Here is a 14,501-nt window from a genome sequence, read left to right as displayed (position 1 = left end):
CTTCCCCTCCCGCTTAAAACTCCCCAGTGTTTCCCCATTGTTCATTAAGATATGAGATGCTGGACACTAATCTCTGTCCATCTCCCGGGATCACCAGGCTCCCTTCAGGCTTTCTGTGCTCCCTCCGCGCTGGCGTTCATTCTTTCAGTTTCCCCACTAAACCTACTCTTATCTGCTAGGGCGCTTTCGCACATGCTTTTGAACGGTGCTTCCCTCTCTTCTATTTAACTCCTCAGTTGAAGCATAAATCCATAGGACAACCTTCCCCAACTTTTCTGACAGTCAAATTCTTCTATAAGCTCTTCTCGCCCCGTGTTTTCCTCTTTGGTATTACTGTACTTACATTCACCGCAGCACTTTTACATTTGTTTGCATAATTAGTTAATTAATGTGTTTTCTTTACTAGACCGGTAGTTCCACAGGACAGGAACTGTATCCTTCAGTCTCCTCGTCTGCAAAGCAGACGTCTCCACACTTACAACTCTCAATTAGCAGGATTGAATGAATGTCCACCCATGCGCCTAACGCGTCACACGCGTCGCGCGTGGTATACGTCACTTCCTCCCGGAAGACTCGGGAAATCACTCAGGTTCCTGTCACTTCTCAGAATCCTTCGGTGGTAGCCATGGCTCTGCCACCGTTCTTCACCCCAGGTCGCCCCGGCCCACCACCTCCGCAGGCGCTGCCTCCCGCTCCCTTCGGCTGTCCGCCACCGCCGCTGCCCTCCCCCGCTTTCCCGCCGCCTCTTTCCCAGCGACCCGGCCCCTTTCCCGGGGCCTCCGCTCCCTTCCTCCAGCCCCCGCTGGCTCTGCAGCCCCGGGCCCCTGGGGAAGCCTCCCGTGCCGGCGGCGGTGGCGGCAGCGGAGGTGCCTTCTACCCGGTGCCTCCACCGCCGCTTCCTCCGCCGCCTCCCCAGTGCCGGCCCTTCATAGGGATCGACGCCGGCGAGCGCCCGCGGCCGCCGCCTCCAGCCCCCGGGCCGCCCTGGAGCCCGCGCTGGCCTGATGGGCCGCCGCCCGACGTGCTTGGGGATGCGTCCCTGCAGCGCCTGCGCGACCGGCAGTGGCTAGAGGCGGTATTCGGAACCCCTCGGCGAGGGGGCTGCCCTGTGCCCCCGCGCGCGCCCTGCGGGCCCAGCCTGGGCGAAGTGCGTGCGCGGTTACGCGGGGCTCTGCGCCTGGTGCGGCGGCTGCGAGACCTGGGCCAAGCCCTGCGCGAGGCCGAGGCCGACGGTGCGGCCTGGGCACTGCTGCACGCCCAGGCGGGGCCGCTGCGCGCCGAACTGTCTGAGCGACTGCACTTGCTGACCCAGGCCGCCTATGTAGGCGAGGCACGGCGGAGACTGGAGAGGGTCCGGCGCCGCCGGCTGCGGCTTCGCGAGAGGGCCAGGGAACGCGAGGCCGAGCGGGAGGCGGAGGCTGCGCGAGCTGCGGAGCGCGAGCAGGAGATTGACCGCTGGAGAGTCAAGTGTGTGCAGGAGGTGGAGGAGAAGAAGCGGGTAAGAGCGAGCGGTTGCGCGCGGGAGTAAAGATAGTGGTGTTTGGAATGTGAAAGGTCATGAGGCTTTGCACGGCCATTCCCCAGGGCGAAGCCATTTTCCTCATTCTAAAATAAAAAGATAGCTTGCCTTTCCAACCGCAAATCTCCGTACTGATTACGTGTTAATGGTGTATAGTACACAACACAAATGCTTTAGGTGCACTGCAAAGCCCTGTGAACAAAGTAGATTACTCAGTGGCGTTGCAGGGATGACGGAACTCCTGCACTAACGTTCTGAAATTCTGACACCAACATTACAAGACTAACAAGCCTATGGGATCTACATGATTTTAAGAATACAAAATATAGAGTACCTGGGGCTTTTCCTCAAGGAACATATACCCTAACTGGTTAATGGGTCAATAGTGATGGTTTCCTCAGGATGCCTGTGTTTACAAGTTCTAAATCACACATGCTGAGGTTCAACAATGGTATTTTTCAGCACTTCATATCTGTAATAGGCACTGTTCTAACCTTGTTACATACACCAGATCTTGAAAACTTGTAACAACCCTGAGAGGTAGGTGGTATTGGATGGGCCAAAAAGTTCGTTTAGTTTTTTTCTGTAAAATAAGACACATTTTCACTTATAACTTTATTGATTTGGATATTTTGAGTATGTCAGCAATCTCCTGCGTGGTAGAACACTGATTGTCCTCGATTAATTTCTCGAGTTGATCACTGAAACTTCAGCTGGTCCACCCGACCATGGAGCATCAACCAGTGAGAAATACAGCATGAAACTTCGCAAACAACTTTTGACACCTTTGAGCAGTCACAGCACTTTCTCCACACACTACACAAATCTTTGTGTTTTTTTTGCATTTCAGTTGCCTTTTTACCTTTCTTGAAATAATAAAGCATAATGTGTTGAAAACATTGCATATTTTTTTCATCTTCAAAATTAAAATGACTACAGAAAATTCACCAATTTTGGTAAGTTTTTTTTTTAAGATTTATTTATTTATTTTTAGAGAGGGAAGGGAGGGAGAGAGTGAGAGAGAGAGAGAGACAGAGACATCAATGTGCGGTTGCTGGGAGCTGTGGCCTGCAACCCATGCATGTGCCCTGACTGGGAATCGAACCTGCGACACTTTGGTTCGCAGCCTGTGCTCAATCCACTGAGCTACACCAGCCAGGACGATAAGTTTTTTTTTTTAATGCACACTGATATGAAAGCTGTTGCATGTATACAGCCTAGCAACAGGGGTGTCAAACTCATTTTCACCAGGGGCCACATCAGCCTCAAGGTTGCCTTCAAAGGGCCGAATGTAACTTTAGGACTATATAAATGTAACTACTACTTAACTGTTAAGCGAGAGCTCGCCGCTGCCACTGGGTGGAAACAAGGCGCCAGCTGGATAAAACAAGGTGGAGGGCCACAGGCCTTGTGTTTGCCACCTGTGCTCTAACAAAATTATTTTGAATGAAGTTAAAGACAACTAAGCACTACTAGAGCCATCTTACAAAAAAAAAAAACAAAAAACGAACATTTTGGCCAACCCAATATTATCCTGACTTTACAGATTAAGGAGCCTAGGGAGGTTAACCTGCCAACAATTACACAACTGGTTTGCGGTGGTTTCACTCCTGAGTTGAGCCCAGGTCATGTGACTCCAAAGCCTGTTGACCTCAAACTCTTAAGAGGGGGCCAGAGTGAAACTTGAAATTGGTCAAATAGTTGTTCAAGGCATTGTTACTACTTTTGAGTGCCTCTAGGCACTCTGCACCATCCTTCACTCTCCACTACCAGCTAGTGTTCCCTCCCCCTCCTCCTGGTGTCTGCTACTGCCCTAGAGTATGATGTAACTCCCCCTCTGAAGTGTATAGATGGCCAGCTTTGTCTTCAAGCTCCAAAGAGCATCAGTGCTTTTAAGAATACTTGGAGGCAAGGCCTTAATCTAAGGGAGTTTGAGTCAGTTCAGACATTTAATAAGGGCCCCTCATGTGCCAGGCCCAGTGCGGGGGGCTGGGGATAGAGATAAATAGGACATAATGCTTGTCCTTGAGGGGCTTAGAGCCCCATGGGGGTCATGTCTGTATTGCATTCTGTGTTGAGATTTCAGTGGCAGGTGCCCAGAAAAGGAATATCTAATCCTTTGGGGAAGGTATCAGGGAAGGCTTAGGTGATAAAGTGACAGCTGAACTGAGTCTTGAAGGAAATGCCAAAGTCAAGTGAGAGCAGCAGGTGCAGCCCCGGCAGAGGGAGCAGTGCACGGAGAGGAGTGAAGCAGCAGGGCAGAGCTGAAATGGTGGGACTGCAGGCGCTGAATTGCCAGGTGGAAAAGAGCTTTAGGTAAAAGATCTTCCCTGCACCTATGGTGTGGGCGCTGGAGACAGAGTCCCTTGAGTGGTGGCCTGAGGGACCAGAATTACTTAGTGTACATGTGAATCAACTTAAGCAAAGTAGGACAGGGTCTTCAGGTGTTTGAAAGGCTGTCATGTCGAAGAGATCCGTGGCAGTGGAGTTTTTTAGGTCGTCACTGAGCATTGTGAAGTGAAGTACTGGGCCTTTCCAGCCCCATTCCTTGTCTTCTCTGCCGTCCTCAACCTTAGTGTCCACGTGTCTGCATTGTTCATGAGAGCCCCAACTTAACAAGGCAAGTTGAATGCAGATGGTCCTTGGGCCAGACTTGGAGAAACTCTGAGGAGAAAACAAAGACCAATGCCTACTTGGAAGCTGCAGGGAGGGTAGTCCTTTGACTGGACCAGTGTAGAGGGGTGTTGTGTACAAGGCCAAGGAAATTGAGATGTAGGTCTCGTAGAGTCCTTTTTTTTTTTTAAGAGTTTATTTATTTTTAGAAAGATGGGAATGGAAGGAGAAAGAGAGTGAGAGAAACATCGATGTGTGGTTGCCTCTCACACGCCCCCACCTGGGGACCTGGCCTGCAACCCAGGCATGTGCCCTGACTGGGATTCGAACCAGCGAACCTTTGTTTCACAGGCTGGCACTCAGTCCACTGAGTCACAGCAGTCAGGGCTGGTAGAGTTCTTTTTAACACTAGGACTGTCTGATTCCCTAAAATCTCACTACTGGGCAGCTGTTGTCATGGGCTCTCTGTCTCCTCCAGGAACAGGAACTTAAAGCCGCTGCCGACAGTGTCTTATCTGAAGTGAGGAAAAAACAGGCAGACACCAAAAGAATGGTGGACATTCTTCGGGCCTTGGAGAAACTGAGGAAACTCAGGAAAGAGGCTGCAGCAAGGAAAGGTAACCATGGCTTTGCGTATCTACTTGCATTTCTTCCTTCGTTCCTCTGTTCCTTCCTTTACCATAGCATTTGCCCTTCCCCAAAAATTTTGAAGGAAAATGCTTGATACTTCATTACTGTCACCCAGTAGGGTAATAGCATGGCAGCGATACCTCAGAAGCTTTGAAATAGAAAGCCTAAGAAGGTGTTTAGCTCTTGGCAGCCAAGGTTGGAAAGGTGTGGAAACTGCTGCACCGTCTTCCCCTTGACCCGTGCCTCCCGCCCCAGGCAGTCCTGGCCACAGTTTTCCAAGTGAGGTTGCCATGCTGGTCAACTTTACCCATGTGCCAAGGTGAAAGCTGTCCTATCCTAGTCTTACTTGGTGCTTCAGAAGGTGTTGAAAACTTTGTAAGTTCCTTCAGATACATTTCAAACCTGAAACGTGGATATTTGAAGAGGTGTGAATGGTTGGACAGGGCAGGGAGTGAGTACCCTGCATACTGCATGGGTCTCCCCCACCCCCTTCATCTTTATGTCACCTTTGGACTCAGGAAACCTCAGTGGTCCCCTCTTGCCTCTAGAGTTCCCCAGTTGTACCTTCCCTTTGCCTGTGCAGATCCTTGCTCTTGCTAATCTATTTGGCTGGAGGGCCCCAGCCCTATCTTTGCTATGTTAAGCTCTCTCTGTCCTTCAAAACCAAATCTAGATGCAGCATCCACCATCCCTTCTGCCCTGGGCTGAGGTGACCTCCTGCTCCCTCTCACTTGAACCTAGTTCAGGCCACATGCTGCCTTAGTAGGTTGTGAGCCATTGGCATTCACCAGGGGTATCTGAGAGTACACAAATACCACACTATCCAGGAACTCCTCTGTGTGGTTTAAACTGTAAGTGAAAACTGTGATTCAGACCCTTAATACAGTTGTGTTGGGTTGTGACCATTGTATATTTAGCTAGGTTTGTTCACTCGCTAAGTGACGAGCTTCTGCGCCAGCCTTTAGAGTGGCTGATTCGGATCCAGGCCTCAGAATCAGATGGTTCCATGGGGCATCCGTGCGTCATCTGCTGTGTCTGTGCATGTCTCTTCCTTATGAGACTGCAGAACCTGAGGGTTACTGTCTCATGCTCCCCTGCTCCGTGTCCTCTGTGAGGCGAGGGCCAGTGATATTTTGCCAAGTGAATTTACCAGCATAATTTATCACTATTAGTCTCCCTCTGTTTGGCCCAAAGTAAAGGCAATTGTAGGGGGAATTAGGATCTGTAAAAACAAGCAGGCTGTGCAGGGCTAGCTGACTGAATGTGAAAGTGTTTGGTAACTAGCAACTGGCTGCACTGTCTGCTTTAAAAGAAAACAAGAGGCTTTCTAACTTCTGTTTTCAGAGAGTATGCACCTCCACGTAAGTGCTGAGAGAACAAGGCTGGGCCTGTAAGTAGGGCCACATCACTGTGTGTCTTACAGGCCGGGCTAGACTTCTCCCTTGTGCTTAAAGCTGAGGGGAACCACTGCGAGATTTTAAGCTGAGTGTGAGACGGTGGCAAAGGTCAGGGCTGGTGGAGCAGAGAAAGGTTGGGAACATCTCGCAAGAGAGGCGGGTAAGGCTATTGTAGTCTGGGCAGGAATAGTGTGGGCGGGTGAGCTACGGGCCAGATGGTGAGCTGGAGAAAAGTAACCAGATTTAAGAGATGTGAATAAAGTGGAGTGTGTTTGTGTGTGTGTTCATATACATAAGTAACTTGGGGGAACTGAGCATGTGGGAGCTGAAGGGGAAAAAATGACTTTCAGTTCTCGCTTAATCTACTGAGTGAGTGATGATACCATTCTAGTTGACCAGGAGAACAGGAGGAGGAGGCGGCTTTGAGTTAACAAGTTCAGTTGGGGACCTCTTGAGTTTGAGGTGGCTGTGGGACATCCTAGATAAGGGCTCGTCAGCATGTACACAGACCGAAAGGAGGGTGGGCAGTGAGGGATGAGAGCCAAAACGACAAAATCCAGGGGAATGTTAAAATCAAGATGAATAAAGGGGATGCTGCCACAAAAGAGATGGAGACAGGTCAGAGGGCGGAGGAAAAGGTAGACATGTGGCCTCCTCATGCAAAGTGGCGAGTGCTTGGAGACACTGAGCGGTCCTGGCTCATTTACTTACACTGTGGGCCCTGGTTCCCTCGGCTGTAAGAAGGGGACAGCGACAGTGCCAGCCCATGGGTGGTTGTGATGATTAGATTGGGAACCAGGTGTAAAGTGCTTGACATGGTCCTGGCACATAGTAAATGCTGTATGTGTGTCCCATCTTATTTTTATTATAGAGTGATAAAAAGTGAGAAACGCCCATGGGAATTAGTACCCAGCAGATCAGTAGTGACCTATGCCTAGGGGCTTTTCAGCGCAGTGGAAGGAGTAGAAGCCGGACTAGTGTGTATTAAAGAGGGAGTAGGCCAGAAGACAAGCCGACAGCGAGGTCAGCTTACGAAGGTTCGCCTGTGTAGGAAGGAGGGTGCAAGATCAGCACCTGGCAGTGTGTTTGCGTGTGCAGGGGTGGGAGAGGGACGCATCTGAGGGTCATGGGAAGAGCTTGCATGTTTAAAGGCTGAGCCAAGGAGTAAACAGAGGGAGAAGGGTCAAAGAGGAGCAGAGGAACAGTTGATGGCTCAAGATCGTGCAGGAGGTAGTGAGAGTCGGATCCCAGGCGGAGGGATTAACTTAACTGGGGAAGCACCCATTTTCCACTGGAATGAAAATGAAGGAGACAAGGATGGGTAGCAATGCAGATGAGTGGAATTGAGCGCAGGAAGTTAAGAGATTTTCCTGCCTGGTGGCCTGTCTTCTCTGGGAAGTAGGTTAGATGGTTTGCTCTCAGAGTCAGTAGAGAAGCAGGGCTTTCAGAGAGCTTTGGACTAGCAGCTGTGAGGAATGAGTGACAGCCACGCAGAGACCCTCAGGAGTGTGGTTGCAGGGAGGTGCCCTGGAGGCTGTACACTGGCTCCAGGTCACGTGATCAGATGGCTTCTTCCAGGAGAACTCTGCAGCTGGCACGTGAGCACAGAGCACTGGGCTACTGGGATTTGGCTTTGTGAGTGACCACAAGTTTTGGTGAGAACAAATGGAAAATGGGTGGAATCTGATACATGAGGTGGGAGAAGAAGGTGAGAAGACTGGAAGGGTAGAAAATTGTCAGAGAAGTGAATAATCAGGTTTCAGATTTCAGGGGGGGGAAGTATTTTCTGATTATGCCAAGGTCCAAAGACTGGATGAGGCCCCAAGGTGCAGGCAGCAGAAAGGGAATAAAGGCAGCTGGTACCTAGGAGCTGCTGGAACTACAGGAGTAAGTGGTGGAGGTGGAGGAGATCTAGACCATGTCAGCACATGGGGTCGAGAGGAAGACTGAAGGAGGAATGCCATTTCCAAGCGAATGTGTCCAGGTTAACCAGGAGTGATCCATGGAAGGTAGAGGGTGCTATGGGTGGGTGGCACAGGCCTGGCAGCCCAACACGGGAGCAGGCCACAGCTCCTCCTGTTGTCTGGAGCACTTAGGGGCTGACGGGTGTCTACATATTTCCAACATATGGGCAGATTTTAGTGGTTGCAACAGAGACTATATGGCCCACAAGCCTAAAATACTGACTGTGTAGCCATTAATAGAAAAAATTTCCTAATCCCTGTTCTAGGTAAAGAAACTAAAACCATGAAATTATTACAGACAACATAGTGACAGCTTAAATTTCTCTGTGCATAAGAATTTTATGTGTGTTTTGTATTTGGAAAATAAGAGTCCAGCAACTTAGTAGATGGTGGAGTTGAGTTGTCAAATCTCCATCTCCAGGGGGGAATGAGTGAACAGAAACCTGGTCAGGCAGGGCAGTCATGAGAACTCCATCTGGAGAAATCTTAGCCTCGGGGGAAAGCGCATATCTGCCAAAATTGAAAATTTAGTGCCAGAACCTCGTTGAGCATCATTTGTTAAATAAATCAGTATTTATCACTTTGTTTGTGTTAAGTGTTAGGTACTGAGTAAATGTGTAACTTTTTAAAGAAACAATTTGGTACTATACGTAGGTCTCAGGTAGTCTTGGAAGTATTCATAAAATTTCCACTCCCGAGAATTTACGTTGTACAAATAATCCATACAAAGGAAAAAGTAACGTGCCCAAGAGTGTTCATTGTAGCATGATACGATAACAGGACCTTTGGAACAGCCTCAGTGTCCAGGAGGAAGGAGCTTATTAAGTAAATTATGATAGATACATTGATTTGGTGAAACAGGATGGAGCCATTCAATAATTATATAAAGAGATGGAAGGAATGTAGGAAACTGACATGGCAATGTGGAAATTACACACACAGTATGCTGAACTCCGTGAAGTTGCTAATCTATGGGCAAAACACCTGAAGGATCAGCATGGGGAAATAAAAATGGTTGATCATGTCAGTGGGATTAGGATTCTTTTTCTTGCATGTATCCGGCATTGTTGAACTGCTGCCGTAATAAATACATTTTCCTTTAAAATCTTAACAGATGAGCAGGATGGACCACACTCCCATCCCTCGAGGACAAGCCACCTAGCAGCTTCAGCAGCTTTTGTATTGCAGGGCCGTTACGGTAGTGAATGCACAGCTGTGATCTGCTCGGGTGTTCATTTAATTTAAAATTTTCCTTATGAGATTTTATGAAAAATTTCATACGTGCACAAAAATAGCACACCAAAATAAAATACCCATCATCAAGTATGCCGTTATCCCATAGTAAGAATTCTTGGATATCACCTAGGAACTAGCCTAAAGTGTGCCCAGTTATGGCTCTAGCTATGTTGGCTATACTATTAGCTGACCTCACAGATAAATCAGGGTGGCTAACCATCCCAGGTCTCCAAAGACACTGGGCTTTAAATGCTAAAAGCGGGCAGACTGAAACAGTCGTTCACCCTTCTCTCAGCAGTGAGGTCATTGTGGTTGGTTAAGGACATTTCTTCCTCAGCAACCACATGTGCTCTCCCAGAACCTCACACTCAGAGGGAAAGTTGTTTATTAGCTGTTGGAAACGGGAGCCCACTGTCCAACTGCAGGATCAAAACCATTAGACATAAACAAAATCGAAGGTTAAGTGGTATGCCCCGGAGAGAGGACTTAGAGGAAAGGGAAAGTCAGGGTAGGGTCAGATTGATTGGAGACTGGAGATCGAATTGACCCTTGGAGACTGGTTAGAATTTACCAATTCACTCTGTAAGTAGGACTTTGAGTCTGCTCTGTAGAACACAGATTTGAGGATAAGAAGAAATTGTAACTAAATGCTATTTGGATCTTTTTGCCCAGGGGTCTGTCCTCCGGCCTCAGCAGATGAGACTTTTGAGCATCATCTTCAGCGACTGAGAAAACTCATTAAAAAACGCTCTGAACTATATGAAGCTGAAGAGAGAGCCCTCAGAGTTATGCTGGAAGGAGAACAAGAGGAAGAGAGGAAAAGAGAACTAGAGAAGAAACAGAGGAAAGAAAAAGAGAAAATTTTACAGCAGAAGCATGAGATTGAGTCCAAGTTATTTGGAGACCCAGGTGAGTTCCTCTGTCACCAGGGGAGAAAAGGAAAACGCTAGACTGACTTCTTCCTCGTGGGCGACCTCACGCTCAGCTAAGCAGTGGTGCGCAGTGGTGACACCTTCAGGGTCTGAAATGCCAAACTGTGTCCTGGAAATCATGGGCAGAGATGAAACACATTTGATCATATTGTCATCAAAGGCCCAGTTATCGTGCCTTAAGAAATAGATTCTAAACAGGAAGCAGGATGACGTGGTACTGTGCCTTTTCTTTTTCAGATGAGTTCCCGCTCGCTCACCTCTTGCAGCCCTTCCGACAGTATTACCTCCAGGCTGAGCACTCCCTGCCGGCGCTCATCCAGATAAGGTTAGAGGGGCCTCTCCGTGGCGCCTGTGTCTGGTTTTTTCAAGTTTCTTTAGGTTTATATAGAGTTTCCAAGTTTCAGAGATGCCAGAAATGTCTTGTTTTGTCTTATTTCATCTTTGAAAAGTACATAGATGTCCCTATTTTAGCAGGTGAAGAAGCAAACTCAGTTTGTGGCCTGCCCTTTTGTATTCTCCCAGGCTGTGCTGTTAGTTGATTCAGAGCAGTTTTTCTTTATCTAGTTCTCTTTTGCTGCTAAACAGACCCTCCCTGTATACTTGCTTGTGGAGGCTGTTTAAGATCCATGCTGCTGACCTATGAGTTCTTACAGGTCAAAGTCAGGAGAGCTAGGAATGAGAGTCTCACCTTCACATGCAGTTACTGAGGAGCTAAACTTCGCAGCTCTCTGGGTCTCACTGTCCTCACCTGTAAAATGAAGATGGTGGACTAGAATGTAGCCTTCAAACTCCGGCAGTGATACTCTGTCCAAATGCAGCCTTTGCACAGATCAGTTTATAGAGTAGTTAGAATGGATGAATGGGCCCTACAGGCACCTTAAATCTGTTACTGACAGGAAAGCACTGTGGTTTCCAGACTCCTCAAGACATGTACTTGGGCTTAAGGGTCTTCAAATCCTAGTTTGAAAATCACCGACCTAAGTGATCTCTGAGGTTCCTTCCAAAGTTCCCCCAGTGCTCTTTTGCATACCAAGTTTGTGTTTTGGGGAAAGTATGTATTTCTGGCTAATATACACATTTTAACTTTCAAACGTAAGTGCAGTCCGTCCGTGTTGCTCGCAGCAGCTGCATTCTGTAAACCCTGACTCTGAAGCAGAGGTCGCCGGACTGCTGCCCCCAAAGGACGGCAGGGCGCGGTTCTCCTGGGCCTCTGGCCACGGCGTTTTCCTCAACCGATGAGCACACAACATGGTTTTAGGTGGATTTTTAAAAAGATTATCTGTTTATTTTTAGAGAGAGGGGAAGGGCGGGGGGAGGAGGGAGAGAAACACTGATGTGTGAGAGAAACATTCATCAGTTGCCTCTCATTCACCCCAAGCTGGTGACCTGGCCTGCAACCCAGGTATGTGCCCTGACTGGGTGTCAAACCAGCAACCTTATGGTTCACAGGCTGGTGCTCAATCCACTGAGCCACACCAGCCAGGGCCGTGTATGTATTTTCAACAACACCTCATTTAACATATCTTGCTGATTGATTGACATCGAACTCATAGCTAACAGCATAACTTATGCCTGAATGTAGCTTATTTAACATCTGTATATTCTCCGTAAGGTGTATCACAGCCTTCTCAAGCCAGCTAGCACTTCAATACTATACTTGGGGGGTGTTTTAAATAGCAAAATCACCAATAAAAGCACAAAAATGCAAAAAAAAAACCCCACATGACACTAAATAGACTGCAAAAAGGACACTTGTTTACAACATGAGAGCTAAAAACAAGACGGCAGAGTGTCGCTGTGTCTGGCCTCAGTAGGGACGTGCCCGTCAGTGACTCAGGTTTTATGCCTCTCTGTGCATGTTGGCCAGTGACCACAAAAGCTCCACGAGTAATGATTTTGGGGTCACAACTAAATTTGATTGAATAGGCAGATCTATGAATATGGAATCTGCAAATAATGAGGATTGATTGTGTATTAATTATTTGTTTATCTATAAGATTATAAGTTCTTTGGAGTTTTATCCCTTTTATATGCATATTTAAGAATTACAGTCTTTTGCATAATTCCTAGTAATCTAGTTCTTTACGTGGACTAGTGTGTCAGTCATTCACTGAAAAGGTAAGTTCCGAAATAGAGTACTTAGTTGCTGAACATCTTGCTTGGACTAAAACAGAAATAAATAGTTGTTATACAATGTTCTTGTTAAGGCATGATTGGGATCAGTACCTGGTGCCATCTGATCATCCTAAAGGCAGCTCTGTTCCCCAAGGATGGGTCCTTCCCCCGCTCCCCAGCAACGACATCTGGGCCACCGCCATAAAGCTGCAGTAGCGAAGACGCCCCAGGAGTGTGGACCGGGCAACGCTCTTTCCAGCTCTAAATATTAGTGACGCTGCCATCTTCTTATGCTTTAGACTGAACATCAGCCTGTGACTCCGCATGGCGTGGCCCTACCCAGAAGTTACATTTTCCTCCTGTGCTCTGTCCTGGCCAGTGGTGCTTCTTGAATCAGGAGATTAATGTGGTTCTTTAGGAAAGAACCTAGGTAAACTAGGGCTATGACCACATGCCTTGGTTCATTGAATTTGCCTCTGTTTTGAGGGGCTTGGTCCAGAGTGACTTATTAGTTCACTGCACTTCCTTGAGTGGTGATGGGTGAGTACACGCCATACACTCCACACAGGTGTGCACCAGGCAGTGTAGCAGCCCTTCCCCCAGTACTGAGTGTGAAGGCAAGTTTGTTGCAAAACCTCCTTGCCCTTCCTACCCAAAAAGCCCTCTGACTTCCGGGGAGAAAGGTCAAAATGCTCTACCTTTGGTTTTGCAGATCCCACTTTTGGTGCAGCTTGCGAGGCTGCAGGCTGGGCTGGTAGAACAGCTGGTGGCTGAGTCAGGTGGTCATGTGGAGAACTAGAACACCTGCACAGTACCCGAATTTGGAGGGTGTCTTAATGGATAATGGTTCCCTTTCCCCCACGTTAGAAGGATCCTAATGAAAGGAACTGCTTTTTATGTTCCTGGAGGTCTAGTTCAGGATTCCCAAGGATGGAAACTAATTTCCCTATGGGAGTGAGACCTGGACCTCATGCACTCAGTGGGAGCTGGCATAGCTTACGGGCTTTTCCTAGGAACTTGAGCTCCAAAAACATCCATGCATTCAATAGTTAAAGCTAGGGGAAAAGCAGCTAAAAACAATGCAGCTTATTTTTTTATGCTCATCACTAAATGCTCTTGTGCCTGGAGTCGATCAGTGATGTAACATGTCAGCTCTTTGTTTTGTTTTATTCTGCCTTTTGCCATTTATTGTTATTTATATTTATAAAAAGCTAAATAAATACCATTTTTATTTTTTAGTTTGAGCCTTTGCCTTTAATTTGTTGCCTTCCAAATCACTGCACATACTTTCACACTGATGAAACACATTTTTCACTCCAAAATTCACATTTATCACATAGACATTTTGCCACAGCAGCATCTCCAACACCAGCCTTTGTGGAATCCAGCTCTGGATAGACAGAAAAGGATACCATCAACTTTGGAAATGATGTCATGTAGTTGGAAGCTGTTGGGTACGAGATCCTGTCGCCTTTGTCCCTTTCTGTTGCTTAACTTGCACGGTGCATCTGTGCGGTGTGTGTGCCATAGTTAACGGGGCGCGAGAGCCAGCTCTCCTCCCGAGTGTATGTCTGAGCCTATAAACCTGAAAGTCCTACGTGATTAACCTCAGAAATAACCCTTCCGTTAAAACTTTCCACCATTTGCTCTCTGATGAGGCGCGGGAAAAGTAGAAATCAAAGAGAACTTGTGTGTTGTATGTTTGGTGTCCAGAGCCTTGCCAGGGAGCGTGAAGCAGGGACTCAGGGAAACTCAGGCAGTGCAACCCAAGGGGAAGGCGTTTAACGCCGGGGGAAACCATTCTCCCTTTCCTCTGGCAGTTTTTGCAGAGTTTTAATAAAGTGAGTGTTATCTTTGTCTGGTTTTTATCTTTTAAGTTTTTCTTGGTTTGTTGCCTTGTGTAGTGACGTCAGCAGCAATTACTGCTACTTCGTGGGTTTAGAAAGAAAGATGTATCTTTAACAAATTATACATCTGAGAATATGGACAGTGTCATTGTAATTCTATCCCTCAGTCTTTTAAAATAAGTGGAAAATTTCAGACATCAAAAGTAAAGAGAATAATGCAATTTTCTCCGTGCACCCATCATCAGGCG

General features: G+C 47.5%; 1 protein-coding gene across 1 annotated transcript; it reads left to right on the top strand.

Moving 5' to 3' along the window:
- The first annotated feature begins 601 nt into the window (after positions 1–601).
- PDCD7 (programmed cell death 7) lies at positions 602–13,621 on the top strand. Its single transcript, XM_045822881.1, has 5 exons — positions 602–1,498; positions 4,611–4,749; positions 10,032–10,268; positions 10,529–10,616; positions 12,499–13,621. The coding sequence occupies exons 1-5, from the start codon at positions 626–628 to the stop codon at positions 12,620–12,622; spliced, it is 1,461 nt and encodes a 486-aa protein (XP_045678837.1). The 5' UTR covers positions 602–625; the 3' UTR covers positions 12,623–13,621.
- Positions 13,622–14,501: the final 880 nt, after the last annotated feature.

Source organism: Phyllostomus hastatus, unplaced genomic scaffold (genome assembly GCF_019186645.2).
Source record: "Phyllostomus hastatus isolate PE091 unplaced genomic scaffold, TTU_PhHast_1.1 phas_scaffold_501, whole genome shotgun sequence".
Classification (NCBI taxonomy): domain Eukaryota; kingdom Metazoa; phylum Chordata; class Mammalia; order Chiroptera; family Phyllostomidae; genus Phyllostomus; species Phyllostomus hastatus.
This window is presented reverse-complemented; position numbering and strand designations above follow the sequence as displayed.